The following is a 26,024-nucleotide window of genomic DNA, read 5'->3' on the forward strand; positions in this document are numbered from 1 at the left end:
TGTATAATTTAGAGAGAGAGTAAAATTACAAAAAAATTATGTATATATAAATTATATTATTTCTAAAATTTAATTTGAAGTTTTGGAGTGAGACTAAAATTTAATTAAAGTTTTGGAGTGGGACTAAACCCACTTTAACCCTGACCCTAACCCACTTGAGAGGGGGTTTTGGGGGTTAAGGTTTTTTTCTGACCCCCTACTTAAGGGACTTCTTAAAATAGGACTTTTTCAATAATGGGTTGGGGCTGGCTCTGGGGCCATGGACTAAATTGACACCTCTAGATTACTTTGAGAACTGATATGCATATCACTCCACTTGTTTAATTTTTCATCATAACAAAATTAGGTTTTATTTTTTGAAATCCTAACTATATTTAGTATTCAAAAAATTAGAACTAACATCAAACTAACATCAAACTAAATAATGATAAAACATCAAAGGTTAAATTACATTAAAAAAATACAAAATAATATCAATTTTTGTTAATGATGTTTTATATGAGTTACGACCTAATTGGTTCTTTCAATTTTTTATATTTATAATGCCATGCATCGTAAAATGAGTTCCAGATTTAAAATGCATTGAGTTTTGAAGAGAATGTTTTTTATACGATTAATTAGATTATGGAGATGGTACTTAATCATTTACATATAGGTTAAAATCATTTAGGTGTCTCTATTTTCGTAAGGTATTCCCATTTTGGTTCCTTTCTTTTAAAACTTCTCAATTGGGTCCTTATAAGTGTTAATTTCAAACAAATTAGCCCCTGTCGTTAAAAATCGTTAACAGAGTTAATTTTTTGATAAGGTGAGAAGTTGACGTGACCTGTTCTTTAAACGTGGCACTTTTATACGTGGCATTTCATAAAAAAAATAGAGTTTTTAAAGAGGCATCTTCATCCCAGCGTTTTTGTTTTCATTGAACAAACCTTCTGAATCTATTCCAAAAGTTAAGAAAGTATAATCAGATTAACCACAAATTGAACTCTGCTCCGTTCATAAGGACATTCACCCATATCATCTCCAACAAACACAAGTCAAAATATAACTCAAAACTGAAGGCATATGATTAAACAATATGATACAATGGAAATTTAAATCTGAACCATCATTATCGTCGTTTCCGTTTTCTGTTTTGTGGCTTTGCTTGTTCTTGCTGGGATTTGGACTTACATTAGATTCAACAAGAAGAAGGAGTTTATGGGAGGGAAGAGTGTTGGCGGTTCCGGGTCAGTGACACCAACTGCATTGCCACATCCAAGAATGCCCCGAATTAGAATGTTCCACAAACCACATTTCTCATGGACAATTCTTCAAATAGTTTATGTGCATCTTTAGTTTCTTTACACTTAAGATAAACACTTAAAATCTGATTTTGCAGGGATAAAACATGGCAAAATCACAACCACCACTTTCCCAGACAACAATGCAGGAATATGAAAGCATAGAGATTTCCCTGTTCCAAAAAACATAATTATGAATAAATGCACAAAGCTACTCTACGCTACAGAGTAAAGCACAAACATTACCGGATCTTGTTGCAGCGAGGACAAGATAGTCTTTGTGAGCAACTCAGGCAGAGATGGCTTCCTTCTGAAAACTCTTCAAGGATGAAAAACCAAAATGCCTTTTCATCAGATTACCAGTCTTCTACTCCCAATCAGATTAAACATTTAAATCTTGCGTTGGGAACAGATGGACCCACTACTTTAATGGCTTCGACTATGCTCGAATGCTCGAAACCCATTTCAATCATTTCTGCAATGACTTTGTCCCAACATGTGTCGTTCCCATCCATCACATTCCTTCCCATAAATTACAAGAAAGAAAGAAAAATCTCTTCTTGTTGTGGTTGGAAACAAAATTCAAAGGGTTGGCGCAGAGAGCATAGAGCAAAGAAGAATGCGTATACCGTGGCCACTGCGGCCAACCCCTTCTTCACCCCAGTGAATCTCCTTCAGGCCACCATTAACATCTCGTCCTCCACCATTTTCGAACCCTAACCGCGGACCAGAGAGGCGAGGTTAAATCGCGAGCAAATAATGTTCTCTTGCAAATCGAACATTTTTCGATGTTCGAATCATCTTCCTCAAGAAATCTAATCTGTACACAGTAAAACCCAGAAATTCTACCAACAAACCTTAATTTTAAAATATTTAATATTATGAAATTCCACGTATAAACCCACATACTAAAAACTTACAATCTCATCTCACCACTTGTACATAATTTTAACATCGTTACCGATTTTTAATGGCAGGGGCTAATTTGTTTGAAATTAGCATTTATAAGGACCCAATTGGAAAGTTTTAAAAGAAAGAGATCAAAATGGGAATACCTTACGAAAATAGAGATGCCTAAATGGTTTTAACCTTTACATATATTAAACTCATTTAAGAATGTAAACTATTCAAATATTGTAGAATTAAAATTCATATTCAACTTAGGTTTAACCTACTTATAAATTATTTTTAATTTAGATATTTTGTTTTAACTTAGATTAACAGTTTAGATATTAACCAGGACTAATTAGGGGTATACTAATTATCAGGGGAAAATAATATGTTTGGTTTGTGGAAAACGTCTCATAAAATTCCTTCTCCACTTCATATATATATATATATATATATATATATATATATATATATATATATATATATATATATATATATATATATATATATAACGTTAAATAAAAATCAAGATGAAAGACAAAAAAAGATAAAAAAAAAAAGAGTAAAGATATAAATAAACCTATATAAGCAGGTGAATAAAGACACACAATCCAATTCTGTATTTTTTCGCTTGTTAATAAAGAATACATTAAAACAAAATAGAGACTTAGAGTAAAATTTCAAAAATAAGTACTAAAATTTCACGTTAGAACAAGAAATTGAAAAACCACATACATCACAAGTAAAGTAAAGGAAAAAAAAAAAAACTGACTCGAAATAATAGTTAAAAACATATAATGAAATGAATGTGGAGAATATGATCACAACAATCTTTACTTTATAGTGAAAATAGAAACACATCATAAAATAAATGTAAAAAATATTATCACAATAAAACTTGTAAATGATTTAATTTAATTATGTGGTTTAGATACATGTAGAAAATGTTTTTTTTTTTTATGTTAGGACAAGATATATATTATTTTCATATTAAATTTAACTTTTGTAAGTTTGTGCTTGATGAATTGTTTAAAACTCTCATATAATATATTATATTTTCATAGTAAGTAAGTGTAGTTAAATATTTATTAGGTCTCAATTTTCCATGTAATGATTAATTCATTTATAACATTATCATAAATAAGATCTATCTTTCTGAATTTCTTTCAACTTTTACTACCTCAACGATTAAGTAACTCATCCAACGAGATAAGTACTAGAAGCAAAATGCATATATATATGTATTGAAATTAAACTCGCTCAACGATCAAACCTCCCATGCCTCTAAACCATTCCCAAAATTCACTCTCACTTAACACTCATTCACTCGTTCAGTTACACATTCATCCACTCAACGACTTAGGCTTTAGAAGCTTGTAAATTCAAGATCATTTAGTGTGGTCTACCTCGCCCAACGTGTTTTGATCACCTAATGAGCTCTAACTCATCCAGTGAACTCTTCCAACGAGTGAAAGGTTATGATGCTCTTTGTAATAACATTTTTAACGCTCGCTTAGTGGAGGTTTAACTCACCTAACGAGTCAACATAAAATAAAAAAATTTATAGGTGTATCAGATCAACCACTTGATGAATCTATGCACTCTTAGATGCTTTTAGTTTGAAAATAACATTCTTACCAAATCGAGTTGCCTTGAATAAACCAACTTAACCTAAGTGATTCATGATAGGTAGAACAACAACAAAAAATTTACATGCACACCCCTCTTTTAGGTCAAATCAACTAAGAGTTAAAAGATTCATAGACACTCATAAATATATAAATTGAACTCAATCAACCCTACATACAAAACATCATACAACATCACCATCTTATGCATATCAATTTAGCTTACTTAAGATACAACCACATCAATTCATACATAGATGTGTTGAGAGATTTAAAATGTAACTGTTAAAACTGTCATAACGGTCTTTGACTTGTTCCTTTAGTTTCAGCTTTATATACTGCAATATTGTATTCTTTCTAGTACGACTTAATGAAATTTTGTTCCTTCTCTAAACCTCTGTTTTGATTACAAGCCTCTGCGTTTTGATCACTTACGATTAACAGTGGTATCCAGAGCATTTGTTTCGATCCAAGGAAATTCACAAAATTTTGGTGACGATAGAAGAAGTGGTACGATGGCAAGTATGATGCACAACAATCTCCCAGTCTTCGACGGAAAAGACTTTGATGACTGGTGCGTTAAAATGGAGGTGATTCTTGGGTATCAAGAAGTTGATGAAGTCGTGAAACAGGGAATTAAAGAAACCAAAGAAGATGATACAGCAGCAGCCAAGAAACTTCGCAAAGAAGAGCGTCGTATGGATTGCAAAGCTAGAATGCTTCTTCATCAATGCGTTTCTCCAACCATCTTTCAAAAGATCTCTAAAGCGTCTACTGCCAAGGAAGCCTGGGATATCCTCCAAGAAGGATATGGGAACACGGGAAAAGTCAAAGAGGTGCGACTACAAGCGTTAGAGCGCCAATATGAGCTTCTGGGCATGGGCACAGAAGAAACTGTGATAGAATACATGGGTAGAATCCAAACTCTTGTCAATGACATGAGAGCCTGCGGAAAAGTGGTAAAGGATAGAAAGCTCATCCAAAAAGTTTTGCGTAGTCTAACGCCACAGTATGATCATATAGTAATCACCATTGAAGAATGCAGAGATCTTGAAACGCTGAAAATTGAGGAATTACAGAACTCCCTCGTTGCCCATGAACAGAGACTGTTGGAAAGAAAAAATGTTGAGAAAGCAGAAGCGACACAAGCAACGAATCAAGCTTTCCAAGCAAGAACAAAACCAGGTTTCAAGAACCGAGGCAGAGGTAGAGGAAGATCGCGTGGTGGTGGTGGCCCGCGTGGTGGTGGTGGCCGAAATGGAGAAAGAAATGTGACATACTCAGAACAAAGCGGTGAAGAAAATGGAGAGAATGGAGGTAGCAGAGGCGGTAGATGTCCGAGAGGTAGAGGCAGAAAAGGCACAGATAAACGGAACATACAGTGTTACACCTGCAAGAAGTATGGTCACTACTCGTATGATTGCTGGCACAACGAGTCGGCCCAAAAGGGTAAAAGTAGTGATACTGCAAATCTGGCACAGGATGCCCATGATTCTGAATCTGAATTGGTGGTATTAATGGGTGTTGCAAGCAAAATCAGAAAAGTAGATAAAGATCTGATGACGAAGGACATGTGCTNCAAGAATGTAGATTACACGTTACCTATNGACAACACAACACGGCTGAAAGACATGTCAAAGATAAAGGACANNTGTTGTCAAACAGGTACACANAATAAATGCATTGAAATCGTGTCACATGCAGATGAAGGANAACATGCAATAGGAAAAATAAAGGACAGACGCGTTATGTTNACAAACTATAACCAAGACCATGCGGAGAATGATCAGAGTTGGTATCTCGACACGGGATGCTCCAACCACATGACTGGAAGAAGAGATTGGCTGGTTGAGTTAGATTCGAGGAAGAAAAGCAAGATAAGGTTTGCAGATGACAGCACGGTTATGGCAGAAGGAGTTGGCAAAATCTTGCTCACATGCAAGAATGGTGAAACTGCTTACATGGATGAAGTGCTGTTCGTTCCCACAATGAANAGCAATTTACTAAGTCTTGGACANNTTCATGAAAAAGGCTACACCATGAATATGCGCAACAACTCAATAGAAATTTTTGACAAACAAGATCGTCTGATAATCAAGGCTCCAATTGCCAAGAATCGAACGTTCAAAGTTAATCTAAATGCTTCTACCATACAATGTCTATCGTCTATAGGCGTTGAAGATGAAAGCTGGAAGTGGCATTACAGACTAGGACACTTAAACTTTAAAAGTTTAAGCTTGCTAAATAGCAAGGATTTAGTAAAAGGAGTTCCAGTGATAACGGTTCCAGAGAAGTTGTGTGAAGAGTGTATTCTGGGCAAACAAACCAGATCAAGGTTTGGGAAATCTGCACCAAAACGAGCCAAACAGCCACTTGAAATCGTGCATGCAGATGTTTGTGGTCCATTTGAGACAACTACGTATGGAGGTAATAAATAATTTCTCCTCTTTGTTGATGAATGGACAAGAAAATTATGGGTATATCTGTTAAAAAAAAAAAAGAAGTTTACTCATATTTTGTTAAATTTTGTGCATTTGTTGAGCGACAATCTGCCCTGCAAGTTAAGCTACTTCGAACTGATGGCGGGGGAGAGTTTAATTCAGGCGAGATGAACAGATTTTGTGAGGAAAAAGGAATTGTTCGTGAAGTTACAACACCCTAGACTCCACAGCACAATGGATTAGCCGAGAGGAGAAACAGAACTCTTGTGGAAATGACACGATGCCTACTAAAAGGAAAAGATCTACCACACAATCTCTGGGGAGAAGCTGTTGTTACAACAGCCTACTTGCTGAATAGGTGCCCAACCAAAGCTTTAACAGACTCTACTCCTGAAGAGGCGTGGACTAGAGTTAAGCCATCAGTAAAACATCTAAAAATATTTGGATCAATTTGCCATAAACACATTCCAGATGAGAAGAGAAGAAAACTTGAAGACAAGAGTGAATCCTTAATACTAGTCGGATATCACAACACTGGTGCCTACAGGATGTACAACCCGAGAAAGAAAGAGATTGTAATCAGCAGGGATGTTATCATTGATGAATCAACAACTTATGATTGGAAAGAAATGGAATCAGGTTCAAGTTCTAGCAGAGTAGTTCCCAGCTGGTTAGAAGATAGGAGAGTTGAAATTGGTGATCATACAACTACGAATGAAGAAGGTAACAACATCAGGAAATCACAACGAACCAGATTCCCTTCCACAAGACTAGTGGATCATGAGATCTACACTGACAGCGAAATTACAGAAACAGGTGAGATTTCTCATTGTGCATTTCTAGTTGATACAGAGGTACTATCTTGGGAACAAGCTATCAAAACAGAGAAATGGAAGGAAGCAATGGTAGAAGAATTGAAAGCAATTGAGAAGAATGGTACTTGGACAATGACAGAGTTGCCTGAACACAAACATCCGATAGAAGTCAAATGGATATTCAAGACAAAACTAAAATCAGACGGAAGCATCTCCAAGCTAAAGGCAAGATTGGTTGCAAAAGGCTTTCTCCAAATGCCTGGAGTGGATTTTACAGACGTGTTTGCACCAGTAGCAAGGTTAGAGACCGTAAGGCTTGTGGTAGCTATAGCAATTGCAAGAGGCTGGGAAATCTGTCAGATGGACGTAAAATCTGCCTTCTTAAATGGCCCGCTGGAAGAGGAAGTGTATGTGACACAACCTCCTGGATTTGTGAAGAAAGGTGAAGAATTGAAAGTGTTCAAGCTCAACAAGGCTCTGTACGGGCTAAGACAAGCTCCACGAGCCTGGAACACACACATCAATGCTTGGCTGATTAAGAATGGTTTTCAGAAATGCACAGTTGAATTTGGAGTATATGTGAAGCAGTCAGGACAGCAAGGTACGATACTTATTTGTTTGTATGTTGATGATTTGTTAATAACAGGTAACAATGCAGAAGCAATTGACGAATTCAAAGCAAATATGAAAAGAGACTTTGAGATGACCGACCTTGGTAACCTAGGATATTTCCTCGGCTTGGAATTTCATCGAACACCTGAAGGGATGTTTGTGCACCAAAAGAGGTACATTGGCGAAATCCTGAAACGCTTTGGCATGGAAAATTGCAACAGTGTGCACATACCTGTGATAGCCAGTATCAAACTGGATCTTCAACCCAGTGACAAGAAGATAGACGCTACTCTGTACAAGCAGATAGTTGGGTCACTCAGGTATGTGTGTAATAGTAGACCTGATATATGTTATAGTGTGGGATTGGTGAGCAGGTTTATGGGAGACCCCAGACAGACACATCTTTCAACTGCCAAACACATTTTACGTTACCTAAAGGGAACTACAGAGTATGGTTTATTCTTTCCTAAGAGATTTGAAGGAGCTACAGGGAAATTGGAAGCTTGGTGCGACTCCGACTGGTGTGGAGACCAAACTGACAGGAGAAGCACTTTCGGATATGTCTTCAAGTATATGGGATCAACATTCAGCTAGTGCTCGAGAAAGGAAAACGTTGTGGCTTTGTCATCCTGCGAGGCAGAATATGTCGCTTCTGCTGAAACTGCACGCCAGAGCACATGGCTTGTCACGATGCTAGAAGAATTGTCAATTGAGTGTTGCAAACCAATCCAGCTTTGGGTCGACAACAAATCAGCAATCAGTTTAGCAAAAAAACCCTGTCTCACATGGCAGGAGTAAACACATTGAGACGAGGTTTCACTATCTAAGAGAACATGTTAATAAAGGGAAACTTGAAATGATGCACTGTTCAACCGAAGAGCAAACTGCTGATATTCTTACCAAGGCTCTACGTCAAACTCGCTTTGAAGAACTTAGAGATAAACTTGGAGTTAAGAGATTTCAGTAGTTCCATTTTAAGAGGGGTGTGTTGAGAGATTTAAAATGTAACTGTTAAAACTGTCATAACGGTCTTTGACTTGTTCCTTTAGTTTCAGCTTTATATACCGCAATATTGTATTCTTTCTAGTACGACTTCATGAAATTTTGTTCCTTCTCTAAACCTCTGTTTTGATTACAAGCCTCTGCGTTTTGATCACTTACGATTAACAAGATGAACATTCACAACATAATTTCGATCGTTTTCTAACCAAACTTATACAATTTAGTCATACTAGTCATTCACTATTATGCAAGTAAGTTATTCACTCAAAATCATAAACATATATAAAATAACATTAGCTTCCCTCACTTAATTGCTTAAAATAAACTCTACCTTACACGAATTGTTCCTACATATATAACACTTTGATTATATATAACGATCAAAATAGATCCTTACAATCATAATGAAACATAGATTTACCTTGAGCTCGTTAACAACATATACAAACCCTTACATCTCTACATTCAACAAATTTACTGATAAAACTAACAAAAAGAGTAAAAAATGAATTTATTCAAGATTCTTATTAAATAGGATTATAAGTCTCAACGTCATTATAAGAACTAGAAAAGTATCCTATCAGCAAGTTTTTTTAGTATTTATGATAAAGTTGGTTCCCTGCGCCCCTACTGCCACTGGAAATAACTATTAAGTAATTTGACACTTAAATTGATTACGATACTATTTGTTAGGTAAAATAAGAATTTGATTTTGACGTGGTATGTAATTATATATATATATATATATATATATATATATATATATATATATATATAAAATTAACTTTTTCTCTCAACATGCAATTGACTGACATTACTCTTAACAAATTTTTTTATCTAATTTATTTTCTGAACCTTTTTAGAGCAAACATGTTTTTAATTTCTCAATTTTTTCCATTTATATTTAAAATTCCTCTCATTATGGATGGCTTTTAAGTAATGATATGAAAAAAATTGTTTTAAAATGTGAATCCTAAACTTTAAATTAGAGTTGTCAAAATGGGTCATAACCCACGGGCCAACCCGGTTCACCACAGGTTTGAGCTAGATTGACTTTGAAAAAATTGTATTTTTTTATGCGGGTCAGATTTCAACTCGACTCATTTAAACCCGGCTCATGCGGGTTGAACCCGTGGTGGGTTGGGTTGATCCACCAATCCACCTACCTAATTTTATTTTATTAAAATTTAATTTTAATTTTATAAAAAAAATATTTATTATTATTTTTTGCTTGAAAAAATTATTTAAGTTCTCTATTTTCAAAATTAATTAAACATTCATGTTGGAAGTGAAATTTGTTTAAGTTTGAATTATAGAAAGTTTGTAATTTTATTTATTTAAGAAAAAATTATAATTAAGTGGACCAGTGAACCAACTCGTTTACCCACGGACTAGGTTCAAATTTTTCTGACTTGTTAATAAACAAACCGGATTAAATTGACTCACTAAGTGACTAACCCGTAATAGACCACACCGGATCGAATCGAGTTACCCGTTTTCACAACTCTACCTTTAAATTGTATCTCATTAAGTATAAAGCAATTAGGTATTATCCTAATTGGCATGATGTTTGTGTTATTGAAAAGACAAATTGTGACAAATTGTTTGATGATGCCCTTTTTCAATTTAACATTAAATGCAATTTGTTATGTGTTGGAATCAAAGTTAGGTAAACATTTACTTGGTATTTAGAATGGTCCAAGTAATTTCATTTCTTACTGTCAACAAAGTCACAAACTCCATTTCCTTTTCTTCCTAAAATTCAAACCCACACCTTTACCTCTTTTCAACGTCACAAACATTACATTCATTTTACATACATTTGTATATTTATAAAAAAATAAAAATAATATTACTGAATGTAAAAATAATTAATGTGTTAAAATACCATTTTATTTTTCTTACATTACTTTTTTTTTCTTGAGAATTTATGATTTTCCTTTTATTATGATTTCAAAACATATATAAATTAAACAGCATCTGTACTTTGGCATTTAAAAATAATGTTTTTCATTATAATTGATTTTTTTATATAGTGTATTGAATGACCGTTTCGATCAACATTAGATTTGATGACATAAAGGATTAAATACAATACAGATATTGTTATTGAAATGAAATAATTATGATTTATAGGCCAAACAATCATTCCATGATTCCATTACATCTAATAATAATTAATTTATCAATTGAGTTACAATTAAACTGTTACTAACCAAAAGTTTATTATAAAGTTTATAATACAAGTTTGAAATAACAAGATAAATAATTACATTTAATATGTATTAATTCTTTAAACAGTCAAATATTTATGTATTTTGACAACCTTTTATAAGTAATTTTCAAGTGTAAATGAATAAACTAGCATTAGAACTTTTAACAATTTATGTAATTATGATTTCTCTTGTATTTATTTCGTTGTGAAAAATCAAAAAACTCTTTTATAACTTCAAAACATGTAAAAATTAAACACCACTTGTAATTTGACATTTAAAAACAATGTTTATTACAAGTGTCATTCTTTTATATGGATAATTTTTCTAAGTGTTAAAACAGCAATATTCAATTAGACTTAAATTTATGGTTTAATTTTGTAAAAGAAATGGTAAGTTAAGAGAGGTTGAGATGTGAGAATTTCGAGAAATGTTGACAATGACAAGTGAATAAAAATTACTGTGTTAAGGTACTAAAAGTGATAAAGAATTTGACTCAAACACGTTGAAAATTACATGTGACTGCAGTTAGTCAGTGATAGTTATCGAACGCACAAGGATCAATGCAAATGAAAAACACACTTCTTATATAGTAAATCCTAAACAAAGATTATCACTAAAATCACAACCTGTCACCATTTCTTTACTTAAAAACACTATAATATATACCTTCTTATGTTAGTTTTTAGAATTGAGAAATCAAAAATATATTTACTAAAATTTACTCTCTTTTTTTCTATTTTATTTTATTTTTTTACATTTTTGCGCAACATTACTTTAATTTTCTTCAAATTTTATCTTTCAAGTCATTTAGGTTTCCCTTTAATATTTTAATGCAATTTAAATTTCATGCATATACTTGGTTATTTTTATTTGTTTTGTGAGTGTTATTGGTAATTGTTTAAGTCAAAAACGTGAAAATGGCTATTGTAAAACAACGTTAAAATCGTTATCCAGATAAAAATAAAGCTACAAACATACAACAATAAAAAAAATTCAAACTTTATATAGCAAGAGCAATGATAAACGTGCAGTTGAAATGGTGGATTGGGATAAAAAAAAAAGGTATAGAAAGAAAAAGAAAGGTAAGAAGATAAAGTGATAGAAAAAGAAGTGATATGGAAGAAAATTGAGTGTATGTTTGGAATTTTCCATCCCAAAATAGTGCTTTGAATTTTCAGAAAGTTGGGAGAAGTTCTTCCAAACAAAATCATAGAGAGCAATATACAATTCTGGAAGTTTTCTTTCCCAAGTCAAACATCTCCGAAAGCAATTCCGAAATCAATTGATTAAAAAAATATTGTCGTAGAAATATGATTGGTTATCGTTTTTTCCAAATTCAAACCCTCCAAGGTATTTTGCATCTAGTAAGTTGGTAAGATCCGAAAGAATCGATACAAAAAAAAAAAATTACAAGTTATTTATTGTACATTCTTCAAAACATAGGGAATATAAGAAGTATTAAAAAGCATGGATTACTCATCCAGATTCTTCCTTAAATGTGAACTAAAGAGTTCCTTTTGCAGCTTGGCTCCTAGTTATCAACTCAGAGAGAACTTCCATTTTCCTCAGATAATTGAACGTTACTTCTTCACATTTCAAACACGTATTCAAGAATATAATCATAATAATTCGGTATCTCTATCTCTCTCTCTACACACACACACAAGGATGTATTCATCCTTCATTTTATCGTAACGTAAATTACAATAAAATGAAAGAAGAGACGAGAAATAAAAATTACTATTGGAATAACTTGATCTTCTCTCTTTATTATATATATAAAGGAAGAAAGCGAATGAACAAGAAAAACATAAGCAAACATACTTGTAATTAGCAGTCACAAAAAACAGAGATAGACCAAGCAAGAGTAGTTCCATATAAAAAAATTATGCCACTTGACTAATACTGTCAGGTTAAATTACAACAATTGGAATGAGCCAACTTCAGATATGTTAAGGATTACAAAAAACAACTGTCACCAGTGCTAATGGAATCTAAAATCATGGGTGCCAATAATCACAGGATGCCCCCTTCTTACAGTACCCACTTTCATAAAATTTACAAACTCGCTGCCCTTTGGGCAGAGGCCTATACGAGCCTCCATTCCCAACACCATACGACGGTTGCCTGTTAAATGCAATTCTGCTTCTACCAAAACCTGATTCCCTAGCATGACCTTGAGAACCCCGATCTCTAGGCACAGAAAAACGATCACTGCCATATCTTGTTTGGTTATCCCCAAAACCTGGAGTTACTACAGAAGTGTATGAATTTGAGCTCCTGGTTTCCTGCACTGCTGTTTGTCCTACTCCCCAACCCACATTTGTATTTCCTTGATCTATTCCACTCCACCCCAAAGGTGTACTATCTAGCCCAAGTCTCCAAGTGGTGTCTATAGCCAGGCCCAAGGTTGCAGGAGATGGAACAACATGTGAATTTTCTGAGCCCGAATCCCATTGATTACCCGAGACACTTGCGTTTTTTGTACCCACCTCAACTTTAGAACTTCTTGAAGAATGCCCATCAGAAATTCTTTGATGATGGTGATGTACATCTGCTTGCCGTAATGGTTCCTCTGCGGCTGTCGGTTGAGATGGTAAGTTTAAATCTCCAGTGGAGCTCAGTGCATCACCTTTACCTGCATCAAGCATTGGGCCAAGGTCTGCAACGAAGCTGAGACAATCATTTTTAGAACCTTCAGTCAAATCATCGCCACATTTCATGATTGAAGTGGGAGATTCCAAGCCACCAAGTGACTCCATTGCTTCCACTTCTGCCAACAGATCTGAAACTGATTCATCAAAATCATTGGGCTCGCCAATGATTGCCTGCCATGTTGATGTATTACAAGTTGGAGGGGAAGGAGGATTATGCAAATCAAATCCCAGCTTATGCGGTGATGTTTTTACACCAGAAACATGAGTTGATGAGGTAACTAAGCAATTGGTAGAAATATTTATATCAAAGTGTCTCCAAGTCTGTCCAGAAGATGTATTACAAGCTGGAGGGGAAGGAGGATTATGCAAATCAAAGCCCAGCTTATGTGGTGATGTTTTTGTACCAGAAACATGAGCTGGTGTGTTAACCAAGCAATCAGAAGAACTATTTACAGTAGGGTGACTCCAGGTCTGTCCAGATGATGTATTACATGCAGGAGGGGAGGGAGGATTATGCAAATCAAATCCTAGCTTATGTGGTGATGTTTTTGTACCAGAGGCATGAGCTGACGTGGTAACCAAGCAATTGGAAGGGCTATTAACATGAGGGGGTCTCCAGGTCTGTCCAGATGATGTATTACATGCTGGAGGGGAAGGAGAATTATGTAAATCAAATCCCAGCTTATGTGGTGATGTTTTTTTATCCGATACATGAGCTGACGTGGCAACCAGGCAATCCGAAGAGCTATTAACATTAGGGTGTCTCCAGGTCTGTCCAGAAGATTGCCCTGCATTCTCTTCACTATCTGATGGCTTCTGATAACTTTGCCCACTATTACTCTGCCCATCCACTGTTCTGTTTGAGCCATTATTTCCATTATCTTGAGAGTTTCCCACAATCCCATGATCTTTCCTTAATTTATCAGAAGTTTCATTCATTTTCTCAGTAATGGCAGTTGTCAATGGTGAAGGGTATAAATGCAGCGGCCCAAGCCATCCATTGCTCCTGACAGGCTCAGCTTTACCATCAGACTGGGTAGAGGTATCATCCACTTTTTGTTCCTTGATCTGTTCAATAATTTGCCCATCGGCAGAAATTCCATTCTTCACTACATTCTTCCCAGCATCCTGACTATTATGTTTATTATCCAATGTACTGACCCCTAGAGAGAGTAATGGGTTGTTGAATGGCAATGACACATTTTTGGAACACTTCACACTTAGTGCATCCGTTAACAGTATAGAGTTATCCTGTTTCTCACCTATCCTCCATATTTTGAGATCTGGAGGGAAACCTCCACTTACATTCCATTTGTACAGCTGCAACATAGAAAAAGGCCCTTGAACCTTCCCAGTTGGATCTTGATAATTCCATGATCTATCATTCAAAAATTCATTAAGTGGCTGCTGTATCTCCACTGGGATAAGTGATGGTGAAATGTCCACTGCAACACTAGACACTTCTGATTTCACAACCGTATTAGTGCCATCCTCGATAGTTGTGTCACAGTTCTTTACTGTGCATATATTCCCAACATGTTCTCGGGTAACAGGCAAGTCTTGTGTTTTGCCTCCTGCATCATTGAAGACATTGTTCGAAATTCTTGGAAAAAAAGAGCCCCTCTCTCTTCTATCAAACCCAAGATATTTTGAAAATATATTGGTATCTGCATATACATAATTACCGTTACCATGAGACAAGCATTGTTTGGACAACTTCCAAAAGAAACATGAAAACAATGTCTGTGGAGCAAATGAATGCTACCTTGCTTCCTTTCATCTGACTCTCCATCATCTTCATCAGACTCAAACATTGAATCTAAATTGGGGTCAGAGTGTACATCTGGAATTTCTTGCAGCCTGCGTTGTCGCTCCGCTGGAGAGTTCAGTAGCTGCAACTTCTCCTCATATTCTTTAACCGTGCAGTTTGGTCAAGGAACGTTGATTATGCCTTTGGCACATGAGCATGCAACCATGAACACACACACACACACAGGCCCATTACAACTAATGAGAACCTATCAACTCATTGCTTAACCCATCTTTGTTAAAATTTCAATCTAGTTTACAAATATTTTTTGTATGTCCAACTTTTTGTTAAAAGAAAAAACAGTGCAGCATGTCTTATGACTGCGTTTATAAAATAAGCACACATAAATTTGACGAAACAGTAAAATAAAATAAAAATACAATTCCAGCAATAATATGTAGATGCACATGACAAAATAAAACGTCAAATTTACAAGGAAACTACTTTATAACATGTATGCCTCCATAGAACTCCAAAGATTCTAGCATATATTCAGCTAAGCTCCCCCAGTGGCTTAGTGCATAAACTACTGTGAAACAAGCATATATTGTACCGATGGATAATGAATAGTTGTAGAATCATACTATCTATAGTGAACTGAGAGGAATGAACACCAAAGAGTAAAGTAGTAAATCGTAAAGGATATTCTTTTCTAAGCCCCTTTTCACTTGCTCTATCACGAAGATGATTAAGCCGCAAAATCTCAGCTTCCAGCAACTATACCAATAAAAGAGCATAATGTTTAAAATCAAGGCCAAGATATGGCTGGTCATATTTTAAAGGTATGATATTAAAGAATGACAATTATCATATATATTACTTTGACAATAAAAGGGGGGAATTTTGTGCCTCTAAAGAAAAAACATTTTTATTTCAACCCAAACATTTCACTAAATTCACATATTGAGTCCACCAGGAAATTGTTAAGTGGCACATAATCATTCCATTCAAAAATATTAGGATTAGTAGACGTACCTAAGTGACATACAATATGGTACCTAATAAATATATGTAGCCTTTTTTTTGTGCTTTGAATTTTTATTATGATAAAAATCAACATTAGTCATACATCATATCTCCATTTTGATAGGTAGCAGAAAAATAAAATAAGGAAAAGAACTTACATCATTAACTCTAATTGCTTGAAGTGTTAATGCTTTGTTTAGAATCTCTCCCTACAGCCAACAAAGAATTGTCTTAAACACGCAAAATACAACATACTTTATGAAATTGAAATAATATGCACACTAACCACAGTCAATCTCTTTGAGAGCCCATATTTTATACTCTGACGCAACCGCTTGCATTCATCCTGAATGTAAAATAAATATATTGACCATCAGCAAACTTGCATAGAATAAACTTAACTCTTCTACACATTCTAGAGATTTTGTTGAAGGTAATATGATTAAAATAATATCTATTTTCACCTCAGAGAACTCCTGATTAGAAATTTCAGCAATGGGTATGACCTCCTTCCTGTTTAAGTTTAAAATTTCAAGCTTAAAATCAGTTGTTCTTGTCCCAATTTTGTATGGTTCAGCAACCTTGCTTGTACCTGCCCAAATAGTTTTTCCAAAACCAATTTCAAGTCATTTGCAATTCACAAAAGTGTAATTTACTGAGCATTGGAAGCTATAAAAGTTTATTTACCTACAACTTGGACAAGTCTATACATATCTTGTTTTTGATCACTGCTCGAGATTCTTATCCGCACAAATGAACCAACAACCTTCTCGTGAATCTTTTCAATATCTTCAGTTAGATTCTCCATCAGACATCGCCGCAAGTAGATCAAGTTAAGATTGTGAACATCTATTGCAGCATATGCATTTGGGTTATTTTGAGGAACTAGAACATCAGCATTTTTATGTGTTTTACATCTCTTGTCATTAACTAACATCAACTGTTTATTATGAGTGTCAATGGCATCCCCTTCACTAGCAACAGCATTAATAATTCCTGCTCCAAAAGTATTTTCTGCTGGTCCATTGTGTTTTAAAAGAAAATGGGATTCAAGGAGCTTTAGCATTTCAATTTGGCTGACTCGTGATTTTCCAAACAAATTTAGTAGTCTAGAATCACAAACAATTTCAGACATCTGTTGAGGATCACGAAGATTATTTTTCTTCACATACTCCAGCAAGAGAGTCTGGACATCAAATTGAGACAGGAGAGATGTATCACCATTTTTCATATGTGAAACAAACTCTAGTAGCTCCTTCGATGCCCATTTTGTGCATTCAGGTAAAGACGTAACTCTGTCACCACCTGAACCCATCCTGTCCAGGCAATCACCCTTGCCAAGAAGTTTTGGCTGTCTCTTGGGTCTTTTGTTCTTCAAATTATTTGATTCTATGTCTATACAGGAGTTCTCGGAACCAGAACCTTTGTCATCTCTAAGATGATAAAGTTCATGGGGACTTTGAACCTTATAACTCATAGTAGCAACAGCTTTCCAGGGGTTTTTAGCCCGTAGGAGCTCATCAAATGTTAAAGATAGCTTCCCTTTCAAATACATCCAATAAACCTTGAAAAGATACTCCCAGCTGCTTTTGTCATCGAAATCCACTTCACACTGTAAACAAAGATAAAAAAAAATTAGACCATCAACCTATCATACAACATTAAATTAACACAAGTAATCCTGCACAAATAAAATTACTAGTGTACCAGCTATCCAGCATAGATAAGAAAGTTTAACATACCATTTCCTTGTTTCCTTGGACACTGTTCTCAATCAGCATTATAGTCCTCATGCATATTCCGCACAAACCTTTATTCTCTCTGACACAAACAAAATCAGCGTCTTTTGTGCACCCCTTGCACAAAGAGTACGTGCAAGTATAGCACATATAATGCGAAGCCTTTTGACAGGCGCTACATATATGCCAACCTGAATGGCACAAAAAACAAATTGTTAACAGCGGAAAACAGTCCAATTGTAATGCAAACTGAGATACTAAAATCCAAAACGTATAGAGGCAATAGTCTTCCGAAAAACAGAGTTTGTAAGTGTGCATTAATTGTCAAATGCCATAAATACGACACTCAGTTTAAGGTGATAATAGATGAATAGCATTGGAGGTTATTAAGTTGATTCTGTGTAATCTCTTTAGTAATTTGGTTCTGTGTAATCTACAACAGTAGCAACTCCAAATCTATCGAGCAAAACCCGGATAATAAATGTCGCGTTCATAGGAAATCAAACCTAATATTAAGAACACATTGGGTGAGTAATCCAATGGCAGGAAATTAATAAACGAAACAACATACCGCAATTCCATTTGGCCTTTGATCGAAAAAACGCTTCGTCTCGCTTAATACACGTGGGATGATACGCTTTAGGACAACCCCTAAAAGGGAAAAGAAAAGACAGACAAATTAATAATAAACAATATTGAAACCGGCACAAGAGATTACAATTGAAAATCATAACGCATGGGCTACCTTAATTGCAAACTAAAAAGGCAAGTGGACGTAGAATCTAACCCACTACATCTAAATCAAAGGCAGTTACAGCTCACCTCCGATCACAGAGAACGAGGCTCCCACCGTCGAAGCAAATGAAGCAAACATCCTCCTCGTCCTTCTTTTGTCTCACGACAGGCACCATTTTCGGGGCTCCCTTGGCCGGACGACCACGCTTCCGTTTCAAAACGGCGCCTTCGACGACCGCAACCTCCGAATTCGGCACGCTACTATTAACATCTTTTTCGGCCACATCAGCATAGCCAGCAGGCGCGACAGTGGCTCCCAGCAGGCGGGAGTCCTCCAAACCCCGAGCGGTGTTTGGCGCAGGCTCCGGCTGCTGCGGTTGAAGCGGCTGCTCCATAGCTACCAGAAATCGAATCGAATCTAATCGAAGGAAGAAAATCAATAATTCCGAAACATAGGGAGAGAAGCGTGGAAGATAGAAAACCCTAACATGGATAGGGAAGTGGAGTGCAGACGCAGATGTAACAAGGCACTGTTTGTTTTGTTGGTAAATTCGTGTCAAAAAGCGGAGAGATCCCGATTGCAAGAGAGAGAGTATGTGGAACTCTGACCTCTCAGTGAGAAGAAGGTAGATGACATGCTCGCCGTGGATTGGTTGAATGTGGAAGCTCCTCTTACTCCTTCTTTCTCTCTCTCTCTCTCTCTCTCTCTCTCTTTCTTTGTTGGTTTTTGCTTTTCTACATGTTTTCAATTTTTCATCTAGTGAGAATTCAAAGTTGAGAATCGTCAAACGCGACTCCTTTTGAGTACGCGATTCTGTGTTTCTCGAGCACCACGTGGTTAGTGGGGGTGCCGTGGTGAAGCCAGCCAAAGTGGGAGCCACTTGGTTATTTTCTTCAACGCTCAAAACACGCCTAAAATCATCTTAATTTATTATTTATTATTTATTAATTTATTAATAAACTTTTCCATTTTAAATTTTTTTACAATTTTAATAATTCATTTTCTTTACGAAATCTACTTTTGGTCTCCGATTTAAGAAAGGAAAGTTAGGCTTGTTTTTATTCTTGAGGCACAAAGTGGATGTTGGGTGAAAAAGAAGGCAAGCTTACTTGTTCCGCTTTGCCACTAGCTTTCCCATTTATCTACATTCTTTTGTTTAATTCTCCATATGGTAATTTTCTCAAACGGGGTGGCCAATTATTTTTTCCGTAATGCACCGAAAACATTAACAAACAGATTTCGTTTCCCAGTGTGCCAGCTACTGTGTGCGTGTGCTATTCGCTGCAATAGAATATCACCAAACCAAATTGCATGTGAGAGTAAGTGATTATTGGTAATAATAGTGTTCAGTGAGAAAATTAGGGTTGGAAGATGATAACGTCACTGTTGTCATACCTGTCATTAGTCAAGACGTTGCGGCATTATTTATGTCAACATGCTAACCCAATAAATGCTTCCTTCGCCTTCTCGGTGGCCTTCTTATTGAAAATCACCCATTCAATTTGTTTGAAATTAAAACCCCTATACCTGTAGATCAGGGTCATTTCACTGCCAATCAAAAAAATAAAAGTAAAGAAAATTTTATTTAGTATCAATTCATTTAAAAATATACAAGAACTAAGCAGTTTTTACATTTTGTTCGCATTTTTCAAGATTATTTTACGGTGATTAAACTTTAAAATAAAATCTATATGTCTATATATAGTAAAAAGCATATTATAATAAAAAGACATTACGAATTTAATTGTATAGTGTGGCCTCGGCTCAAGTTGAAGAGAAGATAAAGCATTAAATAAAAACTCATCTACAATGTTAGAAGTGCGTGTACTCCTTATTATGTTTCAATAAAAATTAAATTCATGCATACTTATTATATGGTGAATTAAATTCTCTGCATATTTTAATTAATGAAAAATATTTTACACGTGGAAGTTGACTTATTATGCTAAACGAAAATTAATGTATTTCAAATATTGATTTTACCCATTTTCCTTATTTTTCATATTATTGTTTTATCTTTAAATATTTTAAAATTAAAAAATGAAAATAAAGTGTCCAATTTTTAACCATATATAAAGGTAAAGGATTATCTTATTTCCTATACACAATTCATATTTTTATCTTACTTTTAACTATAATTTTTTAAAAATTTAAATGAATTATCAAAATGTTAAAAGTAACTGCACGTTCAATAACACAACACAATACAACTTCTTAAAATATAAACTTCTCTATCGTTTAAGAAAATAAATTTGACAATAATGGTTAACAAAAAAGTAGTGGGCAATGTATAATGTATTATTTGAAGTAACAAATAAATGTGTATATCTTAATTTGGTATAATGCTTAATTTGAAATACTAAAACTACACTATAACGACACAATTTGTATGGAATACTGATTATTATTAATTTGTGTGTAATGTGTATAGCAATTAATTTTTAAATTAAACATATTTATATTTTTAATAAAACGACAACATATATTTTATAGATTTTAGATAGAAATAAACTTCCTTCATATCTTAAAATACCTACCTTTCTAGGTCACCGAAATTAAAATATTTTCCACATGACATTTCTTTGTTTTCTTGACTGAAAAGGTGTTAAAAATATTCAACTTTAGAGAAAACCGATAATAATATACTGTTTAAATTACTCAAACGTAAATTTTAAAATCCAAAAAAAGTTTAATTCAATTTAAGATTATTCAAAAGAAGAAGAAAAATAAGTTGGGATTGTTCTTGCACATTAAATTAAATTAGCTATGCAAATTTAGATGTTGAAGCTGAGTATTTCGACCTAGCACATTAGGGAAAAACAAAAACTTTAACTGCTCTTTGACATTTCATTAAATGAACTATGCAATCTTAAATTTTTAAAGTTGTGCACACACACCCGTCAAAGCAGCACAGTACGATTATACCCTTCCCCAAATGCAATTATAAGAAACCAAAAACAAACATGGAGAATTTGCTATACATATATTTAGAATTATGAAGATTTGTTGTGCCTGGTCTAAAAAAAATTATATGAATTTCGGTGCATGCCCAAGAGCATAAGAGCATACCGTTAGAGATATTTGAATTTCAAATTTTGAATTTCAGCATTTGTATATTTAACACATTCTCATTATTGTTATTTTTTTATGTTGTTGTCATCAACTCTTATAGTTTCATTACTTATTTTATTGTATTCGATCGTATTTTTTGTCGTGTTTGTTGTATATGTATGGAGTTGTTTTTGGATCTTCGTTACCTTCTCGTTACATTACTTCTATGATTATCTTCTATGCTTGCTCTATAATGTTGTGTCTAGGAATAACAACTAGTCAGAGCGAACATGGATAATAACTTCATATTACTTGATTCGCAATAAAATAATTTATTTGTTATCATTTGGATTTTTGTTTAAAAAATACTCTCAAACTTTTTTTAACTTACCAATATTCATGTATACATGTAAATATATTTAAAAAATTTAAAAGTTTACAGGGAAAGGAAGAAAACCTAAAAGAAATAATATTGTAAACATTGGGTGGGCTAAGAGTGCAAGAGTTGTCAAATGTTATATCTTCTTTCAGGCCTTGCTCACTTGATTCGGAGGAGAGTAATTGAGAGGATTTGAAAGTAATTTTCTTTTTGTTTATTTGAATACATTTGGAGGTAAGTGAGAGTAGATTTGAAAGTAAAATTTGTGAGAATTAATATAGGATTTAATTTATGTGACAGATTAAAAAATTTATTTCCAAATTCACTCTCACTTACCTCTAAATATATTCAAATAAACAATAACAAAAATTTATCATCAAATCCTCTCAATTACTCTCCTCAAATCCACTCAAGTAAACAATACCTAAAGTAAGGTTTCAGTTTCCATGTAAAAAAAGGAGTTGATTATGCAATTGTTGATAGCTTAAACTTAGTGTCGCGCAGAATGGTCATCGGTGTGCTCTTGATTGTAGGCAATGGAAACAATAATGCTTTGTCAAAAGTAGTACACAATTTTAGAAGCAGTGTGCAATTCATCAATAGCTTTATCATCAATAGCTTTAATAATTTAACAATTTTCTGGTAGTCGTCATTGTTCTCATTTGTTTGATTTGAACATGTCAAGCTTCTTCGTTGAGATTTTAAATTTTTTAGTTTCTTTCATTTTTTAGTTTGTACTTCTTTGTAGTGTTTTGTTATTAATTATGTTGGAAGAGGAGGAGATGGACAATGAGATCATAACTTTGTCAGTGGATTATATTAGAAGATCAAAGAAAATTTAGATGTATTCATATATGTAAAGAATAAGCTACCTGTAATGCATAGGTATAAAAAATTTCATTTTTTATATTGTTGTGGTTTTGACCTATATAAAATGTAAACTTTCTATACCATATCTGAAATCAGCATTAAAAAGTGTGAACTTTTTATATTTCTTATAACTATGCCAATTCTTAAAACAACATTAAAAACCCTTTTTAACTAATGCTTATTATAATTATTATAATTCTATTAAATTATGCATGAAATTTGTTTATTAAAACTATTTTCAAGAAAGAAAAAAAAAGTCATATTATACAACCGATTTATGTTTAACTTTTAAAAAATAAATCACTCTTTAAAAAAAAAATGATATTTGTGGATCAAGATTTGTTGATGTCCATGTACATTGAGTTGTATTTATGTCTATAAGTATATATCGATTTATGTTTTATTGATGGTATATTTATTGATTATATATAATTTATGTATGTGTATACATTTTCGATATACTTGTTTATGTTTCATTGGTTTGTAATGTGTGTTAGAGAATGTAAATATTTTATTACTTTTAAACTACGTAACTAGTAAAATAATATTGAATGATTACTTAATTAACAAATTAGAAAAGAAGATAAGTTTGTGTAACTTATATCTAAGGAGTAATAAATATCTTTAATTTATCTTCTTTAGAAATATTCTACCGATGTATAAAAGTCAATGGTCTCTCAGTAAATTATAAATTTTTAGGTATTAGTTGAAAGTTTTAAATTGATTGTAGAAAGTTTCTAGTAATAATATCAAAAGTGCTTATTAGAAAATGAAATTGAAAGCGATAAGGTACAGGATATTTAAATTACAAGTGTGCATATTAATTCAATAAACAAATTTTGAATAAGATTGAGAAATTGGAATTTAAGTGAGCAAAATAGGAGCATGATTACAAAAGTAATTTAATTTTTTAGTAATATAAACAAATAATTTTTTTTAAAATAAATAAGAATGATATATTTATACACGCACACACGACACAAATAGTCATTTCAAAATTATTCGAATTTTCACTTTCTCATTTCTTCTCTTAATAAAAGTGATAAAAAATAGTTCCTATGCATATTATCTGTCATAATATTGATAGTTTCCCGATTTATAATAAATGTATATATCTATATTGTGACTTTAGGCCGAATACCATATTTTAATACTTCCTCGATATCCCTAAAGAGTTCCATTGGTCTTTGTCTACAATTTTCATAACACATCCCTTGATTAGTTTGTTTTTAGGAAATATGTAATTAAGTTATAATTGAGATAATAATATATCGAACTCGAACATAGATAATATTTATCTACTATCTTATAATAATTTTTTTTATTATTGTGCTGAATAGTTATTTATAAAAATTCGTGAATATTTTTAATATTTGTAGGTATTCACAAATATTTAAAAAATATACTTACATATTTTTAAATTAAAATTATAAAAAAATATAAAATATAATATAAATTAAAATTTAATTATATTTAAATAAATAAAATATAAATAATTTTTTTATTTTTTAAATAATGAATATTAAATAAATACAAAAAATATGATGTTTCATTTAAATAGTTTTTATATAAATATTAAAATATTCTTTATTTACGAATAATAAATATTCTAAACATTAATTATTTATTTTAAATTTTATTTACAAATATTTATATAAAGGATAAAATTAAAATATATTCTGTAAAAATCAAATGATTAAACGTGAAAGGATATAATAATTATATTATGACCTAGCTTAGAGAGTAACTTAATAATTTAACATGATCAAAGAAACATATGCATACTTCTTAATTTAGCAAAAGAGAAAACCAATTTAATAACCACAGAAAAAAAAAGTGTTAAAACATAGATTATAATATAGCATGGTTTCATGTACCACGTGTAAAATGAGATTATCATGGAATTTTTATATAATTTCCTTTTCTTTTGTTTTTGTCAAAGACAATTCCCTCTCCTTACTCATACTCTATCTTTTTTCTAATTTTTCTTTTTTTTTTTCCTTTTTACTCTTCAAACACCATATCCAACCATTTCTTTTATGATTAAAATTAAAATTATAATAAAAAACGATTGTTTAAAGAGTAAAAAGTAAAATTGCATATTAATTAAAATATTATTTTATATATAATACTAGGGAAATACATGTATTCATTATTTTATAATAAAAAATAATAAAATTCCAAAATCAATATAAATAAATATTTTTTAATTTGTTTTTGTTGATGACTTTAATTTATTTAATTTAATAAAAATGTTAAATTAAAAAATGATTAAATTAAAAAAAGTAATTGATAAAATATATAGACACAAAAATAAGTAAGCACTTAAAATGGTAAAATTAGAAATAGTTATTTTAGTTTAAAATGGTAATTAAATTTTAGAAAAAAAGGATTACTTGAAAGGTAAATTGGTAAAACAATTATTTTTATTTTAAAAAACTACTTAAAAGACATAATTAAAAACAAAATGTGTATAGAAAAAATGATAATTCTTAAAATAATATAGATATTCTTAATAATAGTATGCAAATATAAATATTATATATTATAAATAATTAATTTAAATCTAAGAAGAAATTAAATTTAAATAAATATTTATTTAAAATGATAAAGTAATAAAATAATAATTTGAGTTTAGAAATAATTAAATTTAATCTAATGATGATTTAAAGAATAAAAATATATATAATTATTTTAATTTAAAATAAGGTTTATTTAAAAGGTATAACAATTGTTTATTCTAAAATGTGTATCGAAAACATTTTTTTTATATACAACTAAAAATGTAAAAGGCATATAATATAGATTAATAATATATATATAAGTTTAAAAGGATAAAGGTGTGTTTGATGGGTTGAAAGCATGGAAATGAAAGCAATAACATATTTTTATTTTAATTTTTTCTTTTTTCTCCTTTTTATCATCTAT

At 32.6% G+C, this 26,024-nt stretch overlaps 2 protein-coding genes across 2 annotated transcripts; one reads left to right on the forward strand and one right to left on the reverse strand.

The window, feature by feature from the left end:
- The first annotated feature begins 4,317 nt into the window (after nt 1-4,317).
- On the forward strand, nt 4,318-6,240 carry LOC106776670. The gene has a single exon (XM_014664147.1). The coding sequence runs from the start codon at nt 4,318-4,320 to the stop codon at nt 6,238-6,240; it is 1,923 nt and encodes a 640-aa protein (XP_014519633.1).
- A 6,501-nt stretch (nt 6,241-12,741) lies between these two features.
- On the reverse strand, nt 12,742-19,577 carry LOC106777577 (zinc finger CCCH domain-containing protein 44). Its single transcript, XM_022775606.1, has 11 exons — nt 19,284-19,577; nt 18,883-19,213; nt 18,632-18,711; nt 18,064-18,251; nt 17,009-17,933; nt 16,786-16,913; nt 16,608-16,667; nt 16,480-16,530; nt 16,002-16,072; nt 15,311-15,465; nt 12,742-15,212 (listed from the first exon to the last, which is right to left on the reverse strand). Exons 2-11 carry the CDS (start codon nt 19,188-19,190, stop codon nt 12,889-12,891), a joined length of 4,290 nt encoding a protein of 1,429 aa, XP_022631327.1. The 5' UTR covers nt 19,191-19,213; nt 19,284-19,577; the 3' UTR covers nt 12,742-12,888.
- Nucleotides 19,578-26,024: the final 6,447 nt, after the last annotated feature.

This window comes from Vigna radiata, chromosome 11 (assembly GCF_000741045.1).
Source record: "Vigna radiata var. radiata cultivar VC1973A chromosome 11, Vradiata_ver6, whole genome shotgun sequence".
Classification (NCBI taxonomy): Eukaryota; Viridiplantae; Streptophyta; class Magnoliopsida; order Fabales; family Fabaceae; genus Vigna; species Vigna radiata.